At 36.1% G+C, this 23,525-nt stretch overlaps 1 protein-coding gene across 2 annotated transcripts in view; it reads left to right on the top strand.

Moving 5' to 3' along the window:
- ANKRD28 (ankyrin repeat domain 28) overlaps positions 1–23,525 on the top strand; it is a 130,873-nt gene that overhangs the window by 93,066 nt on the left and 14,282 nt on the right. For both annotated transcript variants that reach the window (XM_065630158.1, XM_065630157.1), the window contains exons 9-21: positions 4,380–4,458; positions 4,903–5,017; positions 5,437–5,519; positions 7,981–8,044; positions 9,342–9,410; positions 10,973–11,113; positions 17,185–17,296; positions 17,918–17,944; positions 18,875–18,949; positions 20,180–20,381; positions 21,752–21,839; positions 22,299–22,416; positions 23,008–23,227. In XM_065630158.1, the coding sequence (XP_065486230.1) occupies positions 4,380–4,458; positions 4,903–5,017; positions 5,437–5,519; positions 7,981–8,044; positions 9,342–9,410; positions 10,973–11,113; positions 17,185–17,296; positions 17,918–17,944; positions 18,875–18,949; positions 20,180–20,381; positions 21,752–21,839; positions 22,299–22,416; positions 23,008–23,227 (1,393 nt within the window). The remainder of the gene's footprint in view (positions 1–4,379; positions 4,459–4,902; positions 5,018–5,436; positions 5,520–7,980; positions 8,045–9,341; positions 9,411–10,972; positions 11,114–17,184; positions 17,297–17,917; positions 17,945–18,874; positions 18,950–20,179; positions 20,382–21,751; positions 21,840–22,298; positions 22,417–23,007; positions 23,228–23,525) is intronic.

Genomic DNA, 23,525 nt, shown 5'->3' with positions numbered 1-23,525 from the left:
GCAAAGTTCCTGAATTCTTTGAAGTTTGTAATGTGGGTGAACTCTTGCTTAAAGGTGACAAAAGAAGTTTTAACATCCGAGAGATGTATTGTTGCTTCCTTCCCATTCAATTTTAAGTTACAGGATCCAAAGCAACTTTAAAAAAAAAAAAATCCTTAGAAGATTTAGTATGGGTAAACCCAGGCTTTCTCTTAAGCTTACTCCAAGACGACAGAAACATTTTTTTCTGAAACATGATAGTGATGGGGCTGGGAAATGCAGCCTGGAGCTTATCAGAGAGCTGAGAATTTCAGCTGAAGTCTAAGAGCTTAGTAAAGTTTTGACTAATGAATTTAGCCTGCTTCAGAAGAAAATGTCTTTACAGTGGAAAGGGTTAGTATCTTTAGCTGTGGGTTGGCTGGAATTAAAATGTGTTGTATCAAATGGGTAAGTATCGAAACTGTTAAGTGCAAAATTAAGCAAGTAGGGTTGTGTAGGGATTTTAAGCAATTAAAGCTTGAAAACAGCATTTATCCCCTGTTTCTGTATCAACATGTGTCTCCGTTGTAATTCTATCTGTGGCATTTTTGTGGATTTACACCAGTATGACTGAATTTGGCCTGTGAATTTTCACCAGAAGGTGTGAACAGCCTTACTTTGTATATGAAAACTTACCACTTGCTCTTTCAAAAGTGCAAGAACTGAGGCAAAAGAAAATTGTTTCTAAGCCAACCTCTGCTTCTCTGGAAGAGCCTGTAAAGATAAATCTTGGATTTAATCAGAAGAACTATCCCCAAAAAATAGCAAAGGAAAATTGAATTAAAATATCTTGTGTAGCTGAGAATAATTGGTAGATTTAAAATGGGATGCTTTCAGAGCATTCTTACTATGTATTTCTTGACACCAAGCCTGTTTAGTTTCCAAATACTGAGGCTAAAGTTCAATGTAGTTCTTAAAATTATTATAAGATCTATTTTTCATCATAATTCTGTTGCTTGTGTAATCTGATTCAATAGTTCCCTCCCATGTGCAACCCCTTCTGTGGTTTTAGAGGTAGCAGAGTGGGTATGGATGGTAACTGGGGTGCAGAGTAGCCAGTACTTGATGAGGATTTTCTGCTGTGGCTGAACCAGTGGAGAGAGCAAAAGGGAAACACTCTCTTTCTTGGTGGCAGATGGAGGATAAGTGCTTGTGTGTTTCTTTGGATGCCGGCCTCACGTCAAGGAGGGAATATGTTGCAAAAGATAATGGAACACTAGAAATATGTTATATGCTTTTTATCACTTCTGCGGGCAGAGGATGTCATTCTAGTCTTGTTTTTGTAGCTTTGTCATCATCCATATAGTACTGTAGAACAGTGAATCCTGTTAAGTATTGCTCATTACTGCAGCACTCTCCTCATTATTCAGAGTTTCCATGCATGGAGGAACACATTGAAACGAGTATGTAATGGGACGGTATTAATTGTTTTACGGGGCCCCTTGCTGCTCGAAAATTCAATGACCTAAATAGAAAAAGTATTTTACTTCCACTGGTGATACTAGAACATAAGAATTGTTGCTGGGAGGAGATTTCACTGCGAGGAATGCTGTGGCATGATAGACCCACATTTCCCCTGACCCCCAGTAAAGCTCAGTAGTCAGAGTACAGTTAATATCTGAGTAATCACATGATAGAAAACCTTGTGCTATGTGTTAATTCTTTCTGTCTAATAGCAATTACTGTTCTTAGCAAATTTTGTATGATCTTAAGTCTTTCGTGGATATGTTTTCTCTAGTGATACAGGGAATGTGGGTGATTTCTGTCATATTACCACAATTAATTAAGTTCCAGTAAAGAGAACAAAAGTTATCAGTAGCCCATAGCTATTCTATCATATGCTCTGATCCTACTTGATCTCGTAAAATCAGGCAGCTGTAGTTAACTTAATATTTAGATAGAAGACCTTAAAGGCATAAAAAAGGGAAGTCAAAGCAAAAGTTTTGAAGGTACCTCCTTGCTTATGCATTCCAGCCTCCTGGTACCTCGGAAAACAGTACTTTGCTCAATAAATAGAGCCTTGCTGTTTCATTGCTTAAAGAACTCTTTTGACTGCTGGTTCTGATTGTGTATATCCTTCCCTAGGGATGACGTCTAAGAAGGGCATCCTGAATGCAATCCTATCAGTTCAGCTTCAACATGGAAATTATCACCTTCATTTAGTTTTATACCTGTTCTGTGTTTATATGTTGATGGACAATTGTGTGTTCTGTTATGTTGCAAAGGGTTGCAAAGGAACGTAAAACTGCTAGACCAGAGAGAGGCACTGTGCATAATCAAATCCATTGTATTCGAAATATACATTAAGTATATTTTTAAATCAATTTGAACAGGGTAAATCTAAAAATCTGTTATTGATTGTACTGTGGTTTTTCATTTACAACTGGAAAATGATTTGGAGCTTATTTTTCTGTTACCCTAGGTTATTCCTATGTCCTTGTAAGGTACTTTATTAATATGCTCAGTGAGACTTCAACCTGCTTTTTTCTGGTCCATCTTCTTACTCTACATTAGCCTTACTTTGAGATATAAATTTAGCGTATCTGAGACAGTGAGGTTGCAGGTTTATTTATCTGAGCCCTGAAATTCTTCCATCTGTTACTTCACTAATTTATTTCCTTACTTTCTCAAAGTTTCCCCTTTTAAAATTTAGAACATTAGTTACCAAAGCAGCTTTTGGTCACTCACTGCAACTAAGCTTATTTTATGTGATGATTTTTCTTTAAATTAATTGGTTCTTCAACTTAAGGAGAAAAGTGAGGGAAAGAGGCATCAGATGTGTAACAATTGTTTTAAAAGAGGAAGATACTTGGACACAGAGAATATTAATTGTTGGATAAAGACAGTAGGATTAAACTGGGGAAAGATGAAAGATGAAAGGTACACATTAGAAAAAAATTCTCCTTGTAAGAAAACTGGAGCATAGAGATAGCTTGGGGAAGTTGTTGCTTATGATGTGTTTATTTGGCCTTTTCTTAAGGCCTCCAATGACAGCAGTAAAATTGATTGTCCAGTTCCTCGAGTGGATTTCAACCCCATTTTCTGTGTTTCTTTGCATCTGCTATGAATATGTGGATCCGTATTTTGGATTATTTATGGTCAAAGAAAACTGCTAGCTGAAACATCTGGAGATAACTTGGCTGTCTTATCAAGTGTTTTATTTCTTTCATCTATATCTGAGAAGACAATGTTTCCCATAATCACATTATTCTAGGTGGTGTATGTTGCTCTGTGCAGTGACACAACTAGAAATTCCACATCCAACTCTCTCTGAAAGAGGCTCCAGCAGACTTGCAGTGACACATCCATAGAAGCTTTGCCATTTGGTTCCAAAGGAAGAGGAAAGATGGGAAGACACTTTTGCACATGACAATTCATATTTCAATCCATATGTTCATGTTGTATTTCCCTCTACCATCTTGGTCTTTTTTAACTTCACATTTTGTGAACATTTCATGCTTTCCAAAGACAGTGTTTAAAGGTGTGGGGCGTGTGTGCATCTGAGAGTGCTTTTATTTTCTGAGTGTCATGTTTGCAATTTTTTGTGTATATTTGTAGGAACTTTTTTCTGCAGTAAAGCTTTCCTGTTAACCTATGATAAAAGTACAGGGGAAAAGTCATCCTAAAGTAATAATAACAGAAAAAAACTGATTCTGTAAGTGTCCTGAGATTGTGCTGTTGAAAAATTGAAATTCCTTTATGTATTACTGTTGGCCTGCTTGAAGGGCATCTTTACTTGTGTGAATGACTAAGTGCACATTTGATATGTGTGTCAGATGTATAGTACCTATTATGCTTGAGTAGTTCTACCCTAGGATTACTTGTGGTATATGATAAATTGCTCAAAAATATTACTTTGCAGAAATTTCTATGAAATGTCTGAGCTTTTTAATGCGTTGTCTTCTAACATGTGTTAGTCTTATAGTAAATATAGCTATTTTCTTTCAAGAAAAAAAAAATAATTTAAAGAAGCATTGGTTTTTTTCAAACTCAGGCAGGGGGAGAGTTGGACACAGGCTTGTTGCTAAAGCTGTTCTGTCAGCATCCTCTTGAGAGTGATTATCCTAAAGCCATAAGTGTGAGTGAGTGGGCACCACTGAGCTGTCACTCACAGCTGGAAGAGTGATTAAGAGCAGCTCTTTGGAAAAGCTTGGCACGTCACACTGACTTGTCACTTCCAGCATCCGTCTTGTACAAGTGCATAGTAACAATTTAAGGGAGGGAGTAGAGGGGAGAGAAGAAAGTAAAGGAATGTCCTTTTTCTTTTTTTTTCTTTTTTTTTTTTTTTGTCAGTTCTGATGGATTACTATCGTTGGCCGTAAGTAAACACTGTTTTGTTTTGGTTTTTTTTTCTTTTCCAGAGTAAAGATGGGAAAACACCTTTGCACATGACAGCAATCCATGGTAGATTTTCAAGATCTCAAACCATCATTCAAAATGGTAAAAAGGGAGAGGGAGAAGTGGTGTCACCAGCTTTCCAGTATTATTAATATTTTCTTCCTCTTGCACTGATAACAATGTACTGAATTTTTTTTTCATATCCAATGTCAAGTAGTAGGTCAGTTAATGATAGTCTGGCGTATCTGCTTATAAAGTTTGATAAGTTACATTGAAGAACCGTCTGTTTTTCAGAATGCAGGAAAAATACATTCGTTTCTCTTCCATAACCGAGGTTGCAGAAAGTTTGTCCTGTATGGTTACATAATAAAATCTTTCTCCCTATTTTGCTTATTATTAACACTAAATACCACTGAAAGCTGTATAGATTTTAAATCCAAAGTAGTCATTCATGAACAATTATGAATGTTGCTTAAATTATCCTCAGTGCTGTTTTTCTGACAAAAGTACCTGTATGCCTACATACATTTGTACTTTTTATTATAGGAGCTGAAATAGACTGTGAAGATAAGAATGGAAATACTCCTTTGCACATAGCAGCCAGATATGGCCATGAGCTATTAATCAACACTCTGATTACGAGTGGTGCTGACACTGCAAAGTAGGTAACTTAACTGACATGAATGCAAGCTGAGTGAATTTAGAAATGTATTTATTAGATTAACAAGACTAGTATGATTTTTTTAATATGACCTTCAACTTGAAATAGGAAGTGGTTTGTGTATTATCATGTACTATACTTTTAAGCAGCTACACACTATGTCACAATTTGCACAAAAAGAGAAATAGGTTTTTCTCTAATGTATTTGAAGCAAAAGATCTGAAAGTTTTAATAGACCTGTGCTGAATTAATGCATCCTGCTAGAAAGCATAAGAAAGCATTTAATATGTGAAGTTTTCCTAAGGCTCAGAATGCTAATTTGGTGGTTTGCTGAACCCACCATGCACTTTAGCACATAGTCATGTTTGTTTCATTTGATTTGTAATGAAACTGTGATACCTGATTATGGTGTATCTTAGGCGGGGTATACATGGGATGTTTCCTCTCCATTTGGCAGCATTAAGTGGATTTTCAGACTGCTGCAGAAAGCTCCTCTCATCAGGTAGGATACTCTTTAAAAATCTTATGGCTGCTTTGTATTTTGGTTTTTGTTCCATAGAATTGCTTTTAATTAAGTCTTAATTTAGTAGTAATAAATTATAATCTTTGTAGTTTACTAGTAGCCTGGGGCCAGTGCTTGCTTTTTAATGGACAGTTTATACTTCAAGTGAATGCAAACTTTTACAGAAGTATTTTTTTCTCCCTCCAAAAAATCGAATTGAAATAGTGCATCTATAACTTTTTAAATGTTGAGTTTGTGCATTTTAAGTTGGCCATAGAGGTGGGATGTCTGGTTCAGACCATAATGCAACTTCAGGGAGAAAGACTAATGTTGTCTTAAATGACTTAACTGAGCATCCTCCATTTCCCTTCCCTGATGATTATGGCTTAGCACAGATCAGTCTTTTCCTGTCTCTTCCTATAGTGGGCACCTCATAGCTCTCAAAACTCTGTGAACTGCTACATTAAGAAACTGCGGCATTGGTGGTTTATTGTTAATTAAATGCAATGCAAACTGCACTTTGCTTTCATTGCTTGATTCCTCCCCAAAGTTGGGCAAGGTTGTCAGGTTATTACTTCCCTTCTTGTCCAGAGGCTGCTCTGATGTGAATTCTGAGCTCTTTGAACCATTGCAGTTCTGAGATAGTAGATTTGTCTGAAGAATTGTGGAAGCATCAGGAACAGAAGAAACTAAATGGTTCTACATTTATCTGAAGGCACTTCATGTTTTTTTGAAAAAAAAAAGAAAAGTGGGGGGCAGAGGATTGGAGGGAGAAGGAAGAGAAAGAATTTGCTTCCCCAGCTTTATGTGTGCTAAGGAAGCCTGGGAGAAAAATTAAAGGAATATAACTAAAACTACCCCTGGTAAGTATTTTTGTTTCACTGTCCTGTCATGGACAAGCTTGCAAGGATTCACTCCAGGAAAGAACTGTCCTGGAGTTGACTGTATTTCGATTGGATGCATTCAAAATGAGGAATACCCTGGCTCTTTCACCTGTCTGCACATGGTGCTGTGCTGGCTGCGTCCTTAGTGAAGATTCACTATGGGAAATGAATCCCTGCAGAAGACTTGCAAGTGGTTTCTGTGACTTTTACATGAGTTGAGCAAACTTGGATGTAAATCTAGCCTGGAGCAGATAAGGACTTTAAGAATATGGTCAACCTTTAGACTGGAAAGACTAGATACTGCAGACAGATTCTTAATACAGGCTCTTGGTATGGGAATTGGTATCTGCCCATTTTGGTTTTGTGAGGAAGACTCTCATTTATGTAAATTAAGAATCTCTGGGTTTTAAGTGCATCAGTATTCATGTGCAGACCTTAAAATTTAAAAAAGAATAAATAAGTAAAAGAAAAAACCAAGCAACCACCACCACGTTAATCTGCTTTGTCCCAGTACTGAATGACATTTAAGAAGTTAGTGGCGTTAGACAAGCAGCCTGGGGATGTGGAAAGGCATCGAAGACTACTTTTCAAATCAGATTGGTAAACTGTCTTAAATTGTTCACTGTGTATCACTGCCTATAGAAATGGGAGGAGAGCATAGTGACACATACAAAGCCTATGTTTTGGAGGATATGGAGTAGGAAAAGAGTCTCGAATAGTAGTACTCTTGAAAAAGACATCCTGTGTTGTTCACTGTTTATCGTTGTTGAACAATTCTTAAAAAGGGGAGGGCAGGGGAGGAAGAAAAGCATTCCCAGGCAAAAGTACCAAAACTGGAGATGTAACTAATAAGTTTTGTTACACAAGAGCAAGACTCATAGGAGAATACAGTAATTTTCTCAAACTAAAAAAAAGTAGCTTCGAAACCTGATTTAAATAGTAATCTTCATGTGAAAATAGATTATTAGATATGGAATTGCACAGTTGAAGTTTGTGATCTCAAATTTGAAGTTCCATAGTTCACACATTTTGGGAATAGAAAACTACAATGTTCTCTAAAGGGCTCCTCTATAAGTAATTGCTATTTACAGCCTTCAGTCCAGCTTAACAAAGTTCTTTCTCTGGAACTAGACCTAAACTCAAGGATGGAAATTTAAGTAGTTTCTGGATTTAGTAATGCTGACATCCCCCTCTTTATTTAAAAAAAAAAAAATCTCTAAATCTCTGTATAACATTGATAAATTCTAGCATATTCTTAAATTTTCCTATTACCTTAATATATTTTATATTCAATACTACATTACACAGAAATATTAGCAGATAAATAGTATAAGAAAGAATATAGCCTCAGTGCAGCTAATTGTCTTTTACTTGATCCCTTTCAGTTTCACTTGAACGCCTGTTATTCAAAATACTGCAAATAGCAAGGATGTGTTTCAAATGAAGTAAATTTTCAGTGCTTAAGTTTGCAAATACCTGCTAAGTTTGCTTAGCAAGCATTTCTCTTAAGAGTAGATGAGAGCACTTTTGTGAAAGGTGGTGTTACATAATGATTTTACAAATTACTTTATTTGTAGGTTTTGACATTGACACACCAGATGACTTTGGCAGGACTTGTCTTCATGCAGCTGCAGCTGGAGGGTATGTAAAAAAGTATTCATGCCTTCATATTTAGTGTTCTTTTTTCAACTGCTGATCGTTCCTGTTCTTTGTTATTTCCTCTCTGTGCTTTTCCTGCCCTCTCCCCTTGGAATTTATGTAAACATGAAAATAATTTCAAGATGGATTCTATCAACAATCAATAAAAATAAATATTCAGCTCAATAATTAATTATTGGAGTACGGTGTCCAAGTATCATCAGTCTTACCTTAGGTTTATTCTTGGGGATGAACTGAATTTTATTTTAAGTTCCCATGGATGACGATGATATAATTTTTAGAATTTACAGCATTCAACGATGGCATGCCCAGCTAAGAACACTGTAGGAGATGAGGTGGAGAACAGCAACTTTGGGAAATGTGTTTTTACCAAATACATAAACAAAAGATCAATCTAACTAAATTAAAGGCCATAGTTAAATTCCAGAGTTTAGGTGGATGAAGTAGTCAGAACTACTTGCTCATTACTTGAGTTATGATCCATATTGATTATTGTTATTGCATTGTAGGTTTTCTATAGCAGCTACTCAAAATTGCCTGGAAGAATTGGGTAATAAATTTCATGATACACTTTGTGGGACACAAGAACTCCATGATACTGATATTTTCATTTTTCTGTTTCAATGTTGTTTAAGTAACACTGTTAAGTAATCATTCTAAGTCAAAAGATACTTGATAGATGCATCCTGTTGCGAATTATTACAGCTAAAATGCTATCTTTTCATATAAAAACACATAATTTGTGACACATTCCCTCATTCATCTCCAGTTTAGGGAAGTTACTAAGATAGTGTTTAAATGCTAAGCAGTATTGTATATCTGTTACGATGATCATATTGTATTGAAAATTAGTTACACTAAAAAATAAAATATTTATGTTGCAACTTGCATTTGGCCTTAAAAATATATACATTTAAAACTTGCCTCTGTACTGGAAGCCTGGTAGCCAAAATCATGTGACGTGCAGGTGTTATTGTTTGTGTGTTTTTAAGAATCGAAATTTCTGTTAGATTAGGTTAATGTTTATGTGCTTTATGCATGCCATTTTATATCAATAAAATATATATTTATAGACTTGAAAGAATTTATATTCTTTCCTGATTTGGTCCTGCAATTATGAAATCTATTTTGATATATTTATCAAAATTTTCATATGACAGTTCAGTTCCATTAAAAATAACATATGAGATGTGTATGTGTAGCAGTTTTGATATTTGCAGAGGCCAAAATTAGGGAAATAAAAAATGCAATCACAAGTAAAATTACATTAATTTAATAGGAATCTGGAGTGCCTAAATCTTCTACTAAATACTGGTGCAGACTTCAACAAAAAGGACAGATTTGGGAGGTAAGACTTTCTAGATTTGTGTATTGTAAAGGGCTGTTAAAAGTATCACAGTAGTAGCATATGGCTATGTGGGCAAATCTCTGTGTTCCAGTTTAAATGGCTTTTAAGATACATCGTCTCTAATAAACTCTGCTTCAGCATATGTTATCAAAAGTTACAAGCATATTTCATTTATTGTGTTTCGTTAAGTAGGTGTCTAGTCTTGTTTTTAAAGACTGAGTTCCATATTCGACTGTAATTTTTGTGAGCCTTTTTTGCTTATAACATGGATCTAACGAGTTTAAATTGCTCTCATCCAAGGGCATTAGTGGTGTTTTCCAAATAATGTAATAGTCAAACCAATAATTCTGTTGCCGTTTCTAAGCTTTTTTATTAAAAAATCCATTATTTTATTATAACTGCTTCACCAGTTTCCTGTTGTCATATCCACCCCTTTTCGTTTCCTTGTTTGGAATCACATTAATTTCTATTTTTAGTATAGGATTATTTAAGTTTAGATGGCATGATGAGCACTTGTGTAAAATCTCACATCACGTCATGGAAAATATTATTTTCCAGGATGTGAACAGCAAGAGTAGGACTTGAGGAGAATATTATAGATGCAAAGTTGTGTTTTGCATTAAATTCCACTTCCGTTCTTTCCTGAGAAGGGAACAGCTATCTGTAACAACTTTTGTCATGGAAAGCTGGTTTTTCGTGGGTTTGATTTGGTTTTTATATGTAGAGCAATTCTTTCAGGAGAGGGAAAAGATTAAAATAGTTAAAAATGGAGAGAAATGGGGAAGAAGTGATTTTAAGGGAGGGGGAAGAGGTAGGACACTTTTAAGTGCCTGTGTCCTCAAAATTGAGATATTTATAGTAGCAATCTCTTTTTAAAAATAGAAAATGGAATTCTGAGTCATCGTGGTACTTTTGAAATTTGGTCTGAACTGGTTTATTTAGAGAATTGTTCATGTATTTGAAGCTGGAATAAGCTTCCTCTGAGATTATACATCGGTACTAATATTTCATGGCTTTTTTATAAGAAGGCAAGGTTGGGTTGTTTTTAAGTTTTCTTTAACAATACCTCTGATATGTTAGGGTAGTTAAAAATATATATGCTTGCCTCTTTTAGACAAAATTCTGATCTGTCTGTTGAAAACTTCTATTTGTTAATTGTTGTATTTTATTTTCACCTTGTTTAGTTGCTTTGCAGTTCTTAGAGTTGTCCGTATATTTCCATGTGGCTTGAAATTACTTAATTAGAAAGAAAATTTCTAATGTAAACTTGATTTTCCTCTATATGTTTACACAAGAAAATTAATATAAAGCTTCCCTTAATACAAAGTCTGTGCATATTTTGGCTAGCAAATTGATCCCTGAGATATTGTGCTGCATTATTAGATGGCGCCTAAAAAATGTCCTGATTTTCTTTAATGTTGTATTGATGCATTCTTCATCACAAGTACTTGTTAAAAAACGGACGGAGGATTTAAGTTACGTTTTGTTTTGCTTTTTCTGTCTCTATAATATTATTTTGCTGTTATTTACCATTGTACTTTTTATTTAAATGTGTACTAAAGAACTCCACTCCATTATGCTGCTGCCAATTGTAATTATCAGTGCCTGTTTGCCCTGGTGGGATCTGGAGCTAGTGTGAACGACCTGGATGAGAGGGGTTGTACACCCCTGCACTATGCAGCTGCATCAGACACAGATGGAAAGTAAGTGGCATGCTTGGTACCAAAGCCTGTCTCCTTAGAAACATTTGAGCTGTAGATTTTGTGTATTTTCTGCCTTCATATTCACCAAATGCGTTCTTTTTATATTTTTAAAGCTTAAACTTAACAGGGGATTGTTCATTGTATATAAAATATTTTATGTAACAAATATTTCTAAGAAAAATGAGCAATAATAAAATGTATTGTAATTTTTTTGTTATCTCCTATAATTAAGATGTTTTAATTCAGGAATTAATTTAGAACAGAGTTTTTAATCACACCTGCTGTGAGTGGTTGAGTAAATATCATTTGTGGGGGTTATTGTGACAGTTGTGAGCAGTAGGGTCATTTTTTTAAAAGCAAATTCTTATGAAAGATGGTGTGTTTTATGGAGAGTTCTTAATGTTGCCCAAAAATCTGTGTAGTTAGTCAGAAATACAGTGTAAAACTAGACTGTGACTTACAGTCAGCATACATCAGGATAGACATTAACTCGACATTCAGATATAAGATGCTTTATCTGTTTGTTTGATTACACTATTCATGTTTGGCATTACAACTCTCTTGTTAGTGTAAGTTTTTGTGAAGCAGTTACACTTTTAGTAAGGAAATTCATCCAGAAACTTTCATAAATCCATAAATGTCTCTTGCATGTGTTTATTTTGTAACTAATGGTTATATTTAACATAGTTATTAATGACTTAAATGCTTCCATGCGAAGCTTATATAGGTAGCACAAAATCGATGAGGTTACTTAAGCTCCAGACACTGTACATTATTAATATAATTGAGGAGACTTGAGAAGAGGACCACACTCTCATACACAGGTCAAAACAAGCAAAGTACCTGCCTCTGTTATGTAAACCCAAATTTCAAAACAAAATTGCTGCCTTTTAGATGTACTTTCAATTCCTGCTGGAGTTTGCTGAGATAATTTTACTTGAATTGCCCTCTTACAGGTTGAGCTAGGATTAATTTTAGCTTCACAGTTGCTCTGAAAACCTCCAAACTATAATGGGTCTTCAGATGACATCATTTTGCCATCTGTCTTATAAAAGGCATGAGCAAGAAGGATGATGGCAATACTGCAGAGCTTTGGGAGGTAACTCAAAGAATCGTGTCTGGAACACACGTGATATCGCCCTGCTGATTAACAGTTGGGTGTCTGGAAGACAGACTGCAAAGCAGAATGGCCTGAGGAGAAGCTTTTTATATGGATGCAGCAAGATGATTAGTGACAGCTGGAAAACCAGCACTGCTCAGCTCATATTCAAAATAGGAATGAAGCTAAAAATGATTATTGAGTTGGAATATAAAGCCTGGGGGGAAAAAAAGAAGTCAGGAAATTATCTATGTAGAAATTCCAAAGATATCTATGTGCATTGTTGTAGTCTTTGTTCAGACATCTTTAAAGACAGATTTTAGAGGCAAGGATGTTTTTGTTGAAAATTATTTTCATGTTTGTTCCTGTTTGGAAATTTTTCTTTTGCATCTTTAACAAATGCTTCTGATCTGGAACAAACACCAGTAAGCCTCATTTTAACAAGACTAGACAGAGAAACACGATTGCAGAATGAGATAAATTTCAGGGAGAAAAGTACATGCTCCATGTTAGAATTATTTAATAGACAGTACACCCATAAATAAATGGGAAATAAATTTAACTTATCTGGGCTTTCAGAAAGTTTGATTAATCTCCTTTTAAAGAGGCCTCTTGAGGACAGTTAAGTATGCAAAAAATGCTAACTTAATCTCTTTCCTGGATGAGAAGAAGCAGCAAAAATAATTATCTGGTTTGCATTGGAAAGAATGGGTACTCAAGGATTTTTGATAGACTTTGCTTCCTGCAGTGTATTTAGTGTATTGTGCTTTTGGTGAACACACATATAGAGAAAGTACACAAGTATAGAAATTTAGATAGCCAAAGCCAGTGATGTTTAACATTTATTAGTGAGCCATGAATGTTAACACAAAATCATTGATTAAAATTAACAAAGAAAGTTAGATGATTGGACAAATAAAATGTAGGGGCAGTAATTCTCACTAGAGGGGACAAGTTGACTTGTCTGTGGATTCTCAGAAATCTCATCCTGTTTCAATTCAAACAAAAGCGCACAAGCATGGTTGCCATTAGTGAAATCCAGGCATTTGTTTACTCAGCAAATAAAACCTGAATTAACTGGTTAAAAACGTAGATATGCTTTACAGATAGCTTTTATTAGATATGTTGAACTTGATGTAAAGTTATTTACCTCTTGTGTTTCGTATATTACTCTTTAAAACTTGAGATTTTTTTACCTTTTTCGTTACCTACCTAAGTACTTTTCTTCCTTATGTTGGACACAAAATGATGCAAGTGAGAATGCACCTTCTTGTCATTCTTGTTCTTCTCAACTTTGTAATGAGACAGAGTACTTTGTAATTAGACGTTTCGTTAGTCATAGTTTTTCCTGCAGCTTTTTGCCCCTTTCATCTTCACTCATCTGATTTGTTACTTCCAACCTTTGTCTGGGGTGGAAGAGCAAAAGTCAGGTCTTCACTTCAGCAAATCGCACACGGGGTCATCGGGCCCTTGACCGACAGCTTTCTTACTCATGTTGAAATGTGTTCCCGTTTCATCACAGCTGGTACTGGATCTCGTTCAGATGATGAACTTGCCTGGAATGAGCAGATGGAAGAGTGCTCTTCCATGAAAAGGCTTAGATGTTCCGATGTTGCAGGGTCATGCTGTCTTCCCTGAGGAGATGGCTGCTTTTGTAAAACTTCTTCCTGTATTTCTCCAAGGTTTGAATGGTCTCCAGGATTCTGAATTATCAAGTTTCTACTCTTCACCTTAATCAGAGGTTATGTTAGGATTCCTGCCTCTCAAATCTAAATATGCCAAATCCCACTGCAGGTTTATCACAGGACAGACATCACATACAACTACAAATATTGAAATTTCCTTATAACTTTTCACCAAACAATTTTCCGTGAAATAAGTGGGAACTAAAACCCTCATATTATCAGTATATCCAACTGGCCCATTTGTCACTACCGATAATGGAAATCTGTGAAACCTTTAGATAACCTGAGCTAAGGAAGAAAGATTCCAAGCTGGATTTGACAAGGTAATATATTTTTTAGTTTCATGCGCATTTTATTTAACTGATAAAGGAGAAATATTTCATAATCCCAGACAGAAGAAGGGATGGTCACCATATGGTTTCACCAGCAAGTTCAAGGTCATGATTGTGACTAGCTATAAACATCTCTGCATTCCAAGCGCACGTCTTTGTTCTTCTTGACCTACAGAATTAATCCGTCCAACTGTGATATAAAGAGAATCACAGAATGTTAAGGATTTGAAGGGACCTCAATAGAACATCTAGTCCAATCCCCCTGCCGGAGCAGGAACACCCAGATGAGGTTACACAGGAAGGTGTCCAGGCGGGTTTTGAATGTCTCCAGAGAAGGAGACTCCACAACCTCCCTGGGCAGCCTGTTCCAGTGCTCTGTCACCCTCACTTTGAAGAAGTTTCTTCTCCTATTTAAGTGGAACCTCTTGTGTTCCATTTTGCACCTATTGCCCCTTGTCTTATCATTGGTTGTCACCGAGAAGAGCCTGGCTCCATCCTCGTGACACTCACCCTTTATATATTTATAAACATTAATGAGGTCACCCCTCAGTCTCCTCCAAACTAGAGACCCAGCTCCCTCAGCCTTTCCTCATAAGGGAGATGCTCCACTCCCTTAATCATCTTTGTTGCCCTGCGCTGGACTCTCTCCAGCAGTTCCCTGTCCTTCTTGAGCTGAGTGTCCCAGAACGGGACACAATATTCTGGATGCGGTCTCACCAGGGTAGAGTAGAGGGGGAAGGAGAACCTCTGTCGACCTACTAACCACCCCACTTCTAATACACCCCAGGATGCCATTGGCCCTCCTGGCCACAAGGGCACAGTGCTGGCTCATGGTCATCCTGCTGTCCACCAGGACCCCTAGGTCCCTTTCCCCTATATTGCTCTCCAACAGGTCATTCCCCAACTTATATGTTGTGTAGAAAGTAGCTTCACTTAAAGGCACTCCTGGACTATTATCAATGCAAGATTCTCCTGTCTGGATTTGCCACAGGAACAATCAATAGTCCTAAACTAACAGTTGTAACAACCCATTTTATAATAGAAGGACTGGAATGTCACACTCCCTTGCTGGACTTCTGCCTGATGAAGTGGCCATGCAGATGTTGGGTGTCTTTAGACTTTCACCTCCCAGATTTTGTTTAGCTGTAGTTCAGTCTTTAGAATGTCATTTTACTGCAGGATATGTTCCAAGTCGTAAGAGATATGATTGCACTTAAATGTACGACTGCCACCTCAGTGGTATCTTGCCTGTGTTTTAGTCACAGTGTAGCTTCATGGTATACTTCATAAGATTTACAAATCTCACTCCTCTCTGGGATCAGTGTTCCCCTAGCTGCTTGGTTCTCCTTTCCTGAATGGTCAGACATTCTTTCAGTGCTGAGAAGACCTACCCATTCCATTCTTCATTTTGCTCTATTATAACAGATGCTCCTTTATTGGCAGAGAGCACTTGTGAAAATCATGGATATCTCCAGGCAAAAGGACCAACCATTTCGTATCAGTGTTCTTGAGCTCAGAGCTGTGTAGAACAGAGACAGAGCTTTCTGGTCTTCTCTTGACAATATTGTGCCAAGGTCTCAACAGACGATCAATCACAATATGCAGTGTTGACAAGTGGGATGTCATGCAGTCTTTTTTTCCCATGCTGGAAACAAATGATCCAGTCATTCAGTATACTAGCAGATAGTTTTGAATGAATTTGTCTTTGATGAGCCCAGACAAGGAGATCAGATCCAAGGATGTGAAGGCCATCTGCCTTTTATGAAGTACCAGATGTTCTGTTCTCGACACAATCTTGGTTCTGTTACCAGGTAATATGGTATGTGCAGTTTCTCAGATTCTGAAGGCTCTGCTTACGGTAGGACATGAGAAGACCTTCATAATCCTAACTGTGTTTGAGCAAACTCAGACAAGTTAAGTACCTGAACTATCTTAGTCTGTCAATAAGAAATCTAAAATCTCCCTCCTTTCCTCTTGTATTAATTCAGAATTTTAGAGACTCTGTACAATCTTGATCTTGCTTAGTGTCTATCTGGATGTTTGGGGGCTCTTATTATGGTCTTGTGAATACATTTGCAAAAGAACCAGATGTTACTCTGGGACTGTTGGTTTCTAACCAGTCTTTACCCTGTTTGCTGAAGCTCTTGAAGCTGAGATTGTTGTATGTCAGGTAGTTCAGTGTAGATCAATTTACCTCTTCATTCTCTGGTGGCTGCTGGTTCTTCAGAGTTCTAATTTACATTATTTGTAGGCTCTGCAAAATGTTGCTGAAACAGTAGACAACATAAAATTATGGAAATTGTTCAGTGTGCATGCATGGAGTCTCTTAAGTTGAAACAAAAATAGGGAGAGGGAGCTGACTTTTTTCATCCTTCTGGCTGAGTGTCTGTGGTTGAAACTCTGCTGATCATGTTCTGTCTTAACAACTTTCTGTAAGGAATGGTAGGATACAAGTATGCGAACAACTACATATGTTTACTATTTTTTTTAAAAATCAATAAATTAGTGTCTGGTGGTTGAAGTGTATGTGTGTGTGACTTCTGGATACATACAGTGAGTAACTCAGTTATTGGTTCTCTACCTTCTGTGTTGAGTACAGAAGAAGGTACTGATACAGAAAAACATACAAAAATAGTCATCAATTATATTAACAAAGGTAACTGCGGTTGTATTAGCTAGGAGGAAAGCAGCCATGAAATGCTTGTTTTAACCAAGTCACATAATTCAGAGGATGCAGAATGTCTGCCTAGAAGGATTCTTTCAAATTTTGGAAGCTTTGTGATTGACCTTAACACTTGGAGTTAGGTGTTCTCTAGTCCTAGCCAATACTGTACATTAAATCAGTGTTCCTGTGTGCTGTATCCTGTTTTCCAACAGAATTGGAACAATTTATCACTTAGCGTAAAGTTGAAATTCAACATTTAGATATATGGTTGCATGTGTCAATTTAAATAGGTGCCTGGAATACTTGCTAAGAAATGATGCCAATCCGGGGATCCGAGACAAACAAGGATACAATGCAGTTCATTATTCAGCTGCTTATGGTCATCGCTTATGTCTTGAATTGGTAAGAAAACGTATCGTAGATGAAGCTGTAACAGCTGCTCTTACGGCATATGATGCAAAGGCCGGGGGTTCCTCCACCTCGGCTCTTCAGCCCCTGTGAGAATAAATACTTAAGCACTGGGTACTCTTAAAATAGGGGCAAGGTGAGGAGCTAAGGGGGTAGATAACTTGCTTTAAAAGACAATACATTCTGAGATGAAAAGAGAACTGGTTGAGGATGTGGGATATTAGGTTTGTTTTGTTTCTTAACTTAGGCTACACTACTAATTTTTTTCCTGGTGGCTGAAATAAAATAACCACAGGTTATCCCACTGAGAAGCGTTAAGAAATTTCGCAAGTGTCATTTGAAGGAACAAAGTAAAATGTAGGAAAAACCTGTAAAGTAAGAGTGCCTTTTAAAATAGTTCACGTATTTACAGTAACTAAGAGCCACATATTAGAATTTTAGATACTAAAGCCTCAGGTAGTTTTTTTATTAATCCCTTTGCAAAAATGTGTATGTTATTTGATATCCTAATTTTATCTTCTCTGTGTTATATTATACAACTTAGTATTTTTATACAAGTTATACTTTTATATTCAAATGTATTCAAACATGAATTCTGAATTTTTTTAATTGCAGATTGCAAGTGAAACGCCTCTAGATGTTGTAAGTGTATTATTTCTTGCTGTTAAAGTGCCACTGTACAGCAAAAGGGAACATGTAATTTTAAAAATACCAATTATTTTTAGACTTATTCAACCATTTATTCAGTGCATAGCTGTATTATTTAATTTCAATTGCAATTCAGAATTTTAAAACCAAAAAATATTTTCTAGTCTATTTGGTTTTTTACTGAAACATTTATATGACCATATTATAAAAGTATGATAATGAAAACTTAGTGATCTGAATGTATTTGGTGTTCTTTAAACACCTTGAATGTTTTTAGTTCTACTAGTGTACTAAACTAAATATGGTCTTGAAAAAGACCCAGAATTAAAACTTTAGAACACATCTGAAAGTAACAAATAGAAATGTATACACATGGGTATTTTAATCGTATTTTATAAGGCTCATGCCTTTTTTGGGTCTACCTCTTCTTTTTGGGAAATGCTTTTCTATTCTTAGAAATCTATCTTGCATTCTGGCTTTTCATATTGTTTTCTTGCTGACTTTTCACCTAGTCTAAATGGTTACTTGTTTGCTTTCTTGTTTTTCCTACTACAGCTGTTTTCACCTGACCTTGTCTTCCCTTTTTATGCATTTCTTGTGTATTATTTGATATGGCTGCTTCAGGAAAAAAAAATGATGATTTGAGATTAGTTTCTTACTTAATTATTGCATTGTTATGCAAAATGAAACAACTGTGCTTGGGAGATGAATATGAGGGAGGGGTTGCAGTCATTGCAATTCAAACTCTTTAAAAGGTTGAAGGAGATCTAGTGTTCCTAAGGAAACTGTAATCCTATATTATTCTTCATATTTTTCTTCCTTATTTTTCAATCTGTGTATACTGGAAACGGTAGCAATTGTTGATGACTGTTTTTAAAAGTGAGGGATTTTTGCGCTCACTCTTGACTTTCTCTCTCTGCCAAGCTAATGGAAACATCAGGTACTGACATGCTGAATGATTCAGACAACAGAGCACCTATAAGTCCACTGCATCTGGCTGTAAGTATTTAATTCTTCAGTGATGTTAGCTCATCTAATTGCAAATGGTTGTTGACACACTTTTATTCATTCTGGATTTTTTTTAAATCGGTCAATAACAATCAATGCAAAAATAAATACATGTTATTCCTGAATAAGATACACAGGGCAAGTTTTGCATTTTTCTTGAAACTTGCTTCGTGGAACACTTTTCATTTGCAATCTTCTAGTTAAGAGTTATGTTATAATTTATACTAATGAAACTTTCAGAAGACTTGGTCTATAAGTAATTATGACTTTATCGTCATCGTTGTTTTACCCTCATCATTGTTTAGGATGACAGATGTTTGTTCTTAGTACTTTTAAGACACATTTGCACAGAGTAGTGTAGGAGAGGACCTGATGAAACTGTCTGCACAAATGTGTTCAAAATACAGAGTAACCAGCTCAATATGTAGCTTTCGTCTTTTTACTGGACTTCGGGCAATTGAAAAAGTCTCATGCAGTACATATATATGGCCAAAATAAAAAGTGATCTTCAATACTGGTAAATGAAAGCAGTTACCAGAGACTGCATGAGGTTCTGTACTCGTGAGTATACATTTTAATTTTATCATGACAATTATAAAATCATAGTTGTATATGTTTGTTTTCATTATTAATTTGACACTTTGTCTTGACACATACCTACAGAGTATTCTCTGTGCTACTTTTTTTATCCTTGTATATCCATTCTGATCTCTTAACTGTTTCATCCCCTAAGTCCCTTCTGTTTTACCAGTTATGTTAACTGAAGCTATTTGTACTGTGTTCTTTTTATTTATAAATTTTACTGGCTTTTTCTTTTTTAAATATTTTATTTAAAAAACTAATAGGAATTAGTTAAGTTTGCATATGTTCCTCACTTGAAATAATCTGAGGGCAATGTAAAAATAACGTGAAGCAGTGAAACATGCAGTATTCAAAATACTGGTAGTTACAAAAATTGGAGATATATATTTTCTGAAAGTAGTTTCAGTTGCTGACGGAAAGGATAAAATGGAAAAAAAAAAATGCCAACCTTCTTGCTTGAAATTTTGGGGTTTTTAAAATTAGTTGTAAGTATTTTAAATATTTACATGCTACATGAGTAGCTCTTCCACATGTTAAAACAAAAATAGTATCTTCACAGTTTCATTTATGTAATCCAGGTAAGGAAGGGGAAGAAAATGTGCAAAACAGGAAAACTGAGGAATTTCCTTATTCTTGTAGGCCTATCACGGCCACCATCAAGCTCTGGAAGTGCTGGTACAGTCACTGCTGGACCTTGATGTGAGGAATAACAACGGAAGGACACCACTGGATCTTGCTGCCTTTAAGGGACATGTGGAATGTGTAGATGTGCTCATTAATCAGGGAGCATCGATCTTGGTGAAAGATTATGTTGTAAAGAGGACCCCAATACATGCAGCAGGTATGTGCTAACCGCTAACCTCTAAAATTTTGGTTTTTCAAGTGGATCATCTTCATGTCTAGGAGTCTCTGTCATTAACGTTCTGAGAATTGGTGTTTAGGAATAGATGATGAGTTTTAAGGTTATATGCTATGCAAAGAAAGGTGTAACAAAGCGGTTGGCAGATAGACAGTGGTATTAACCCAAACCAACATTTTGGCTTGAGGAGGGCTGTTCCACGCTGCTGGCTGGAAGGGTGTGTTGTCCTTGTCCATTCAGCTAACTCTTTTTTCATGTGTCCCAAACCGTAGGCCCAAATTTACATCCGTGGATTGTGTTGCCTGTCTTGGCAGTAAAATACTTCTAAAAATGACTGGAGTCTTGGAGAATTTTGTCAGTTTGAGAAGAGACGTGAAAACTATACTTTCCATTTTTTTCCAAGGATTTAAATGAATCCTGAGTGTTTTCAAAATAACAGCAATCCTTTGCAATATTTTCTCACTGCCTTTCTTAGAAATCTGTCTCAAAGTCTAGCATTCATACTATACTCTCATTTTTTTCCTCTCTTTGAAAATAGGCTTATTTAAATTGACATTTATAGTTCTGGTGTTCTAGAAATGTTGCAGTAAAAAGAGTATTATGTACAAAGCATCATCATTCTAACCACTTAATTTGTTGCCCATGAGCAAAAGCTGTATTCTTCTATTTTATTTAGGTTCTCATAACTTCTGTTAGCATTTCTTTCTGCTAGAGAAGGATGAATTGTCACTGTTCTTATGTGGACTGAATACAGCAGCTGTATGTCACAAATAATTTCCCCTCCAACAAGTAATCATTTATCTTTCATGAGTTGCATTTAAATGTGATTTCTCAATTTTTTGTTTCTTTTTTTAACTGCTTGGTTAATTACTTCCGTGCATTGCATTTCCTTCCCCTCTTTCTAAATGCAATTTCAATTATCGTTTCGTAACTGCACATGCTACACTTGCTAACAATCTATGTATGATTGGCTAGGTACGTGTTTACCCCTGCCTTCAAACAAGCGAAAGTTATGCCAGTTGCTATATTTAATTATTCTTCCTTGTGGATGTTATATAAGCATGTATTCTAATTATGGTTAACCTCATTGATATGTAAAAAAACAAATACCTGTTGGCAATTGACAGATGGAATTTATTACTTTTAATACTATACAGTTGAGAATACCCAGTTTCTGAAATCACTTTCTAGTGTTCATAGTTTTTGTGTTTTCCTTTAAGTTATAACAATGGTAAAGCTGTACAGTGGGTTCTCAAGCTCAGGGGCTTTAGTCTGAGCAGGTTACCATTCTGTTGGAGCTGTATACTCAAAGGCAGTTAATGTAAAGCTTGTATTTTTATTATGTTTTACAGCTACAAATGGTCACTCAGAATGTTTGCGGCTATTGATAGGAAATGCAGAACCACAGAATGCAGTGGATATTCAAGATGGAAATGGACAGTGAGTTTAAATGATACACATTCTGTTCTTCACAAATTATTGCATTGCATAAAGGGAAAACCTGAATATTTTACTTTGGTGACTTTTCATTTATTACTTTAGAGGGAGATGATATTTGAACTGGGACAAATCAGACCCGTATTTTGCAATAAACATAATGTTGGCAGTGAAAAATGTTCCATTAGAAGGAAACTAAAATGTGGCTTACTGCCCAGATGCTGAAAAAATGGATTCTAGTAGCTTAACCGGGCCTTCTAAATTAGGGGATATTAATTTATTTTCTTATATCTAAATAACCAATATGGGTGGCATTCTCAGAGTGAAGGTAGTGCTAGAGAAGGCCATTGATGACATAAATTCTAACAGTGTTGTCCAGAAGGACAGTAGTTGTAATATTTCAGCTGAGTGCCAGCTGTTAAATTTCCATGTAGGTGACACTTTGTTTCACTCTCTGCTTAGGACGCCTCTGATGTTGTCGGTTCTCAATGGGCACACCGACTGCGTTTATTCACTCCTTAACAAAGGAGCAAATGTAGATGCCAAAGATAAGTGGGGAAGGACAGCATTACATAGAGGGGTAAGAGAATATTTATTTTATGTCCTTTCCTGTTTTATACATATAAATTTCAAATATGGACTTAATATGTAGTGTTAATGAAGTTCTCATTATTCTTGTTTTGCCATTCTTAATTCTTAATTGTCTTTTTAGTTGCTTTCAAAAGGCAAGCTTTTGCCTATTTGCTCTGTACCCTCACAGTTCTTTTGGACTTCTAGAGGCTCTTAATCTTGCTATAAAAGTGTTGACTGGAGAGATCCCAGAGTACAGCTTCTTGTTGTGGGGCAGGGATAGTGTTAATGGGAGGAAGAAAAGCATAATGCATGCCATATGCCGATTTCTTTTTTTAAAGTCTCTGCCAGATAAGAAAATTGAATGAGCCCTAGAGATTAGCAGTTCATTCAGTGCTATTCCAAGAAATTATTTTGTCATCAATATGATAATGCATTGCTGCTTTTTCAACAGAATGGCTGTTCCATGAATAAAAATAATAACTGTGCTTTATTTTGTTACTAAAAATGTAAGAAATTGTCTGAAGTTTGCTTGCTTTAGTTATACACCTTGGCTTATATACGTTAATATTTGCAAACTTGCTGTTTCTCTCTCTCACAGGCAGTTACTGGGCATGAGGAATGTGTGGAAGCATTGCTTCAACATGGTGCTAAGTCCTTATTACGAGACTGTAGGGGACGAACCCCTATACACTTGTCAGCCGCATGTGGACATATAGGTGTTCTAGGAGCTCTCCTGCAGTCAGCTACGTCTGTGGATGCAGTACCTGCAATAGCGGACAATCACGGCTATACATCACTGCATTGGGCCTGCTATAATGGTAAAAATACATTAAAGCTAAAATACAGGTCTCGATGTATTTGTTGGTATTGAGACAGAAGTTACTACTACTTATAAAAGCAGCATAAGAAGTCTGTCCTCTTTCAGATGTTATTAGTCAATGTGACAATATGATGGACATGGTATCTTGAGGGGGGGAATGTGTTCTTATCTAATACATAATATGAGGTGTTTATTTTTGTACCAAATAGTTTTATGCCTCAAGGATTCTTTCAAGAAATTCAGTGTAGTACCTGTGAATAGAAGCTTGCCACCCATCCCAAAAAAATAGCCTTCAC

This window comes from Caloenas nicobarica, chromosome 2, assembly GCF_036013445.1.
Source record: "Caloenas nicobarica isolate bCalNic1 chromosome 2, bCalNic1.hap1, whole genome shotgun sequence".
Classification (NCBI taxonomy): domain Eukaryota; kingdom Metazoa; phylum Chordata; class Aves; order Columbiformes; family Columbidae; genus Caloenas; species Caloenas nicobarica.
Note: the sequence above shows the minus strand (reverse complement) of the source record. Positions and strands in the feature narration are given on the sequence as shown.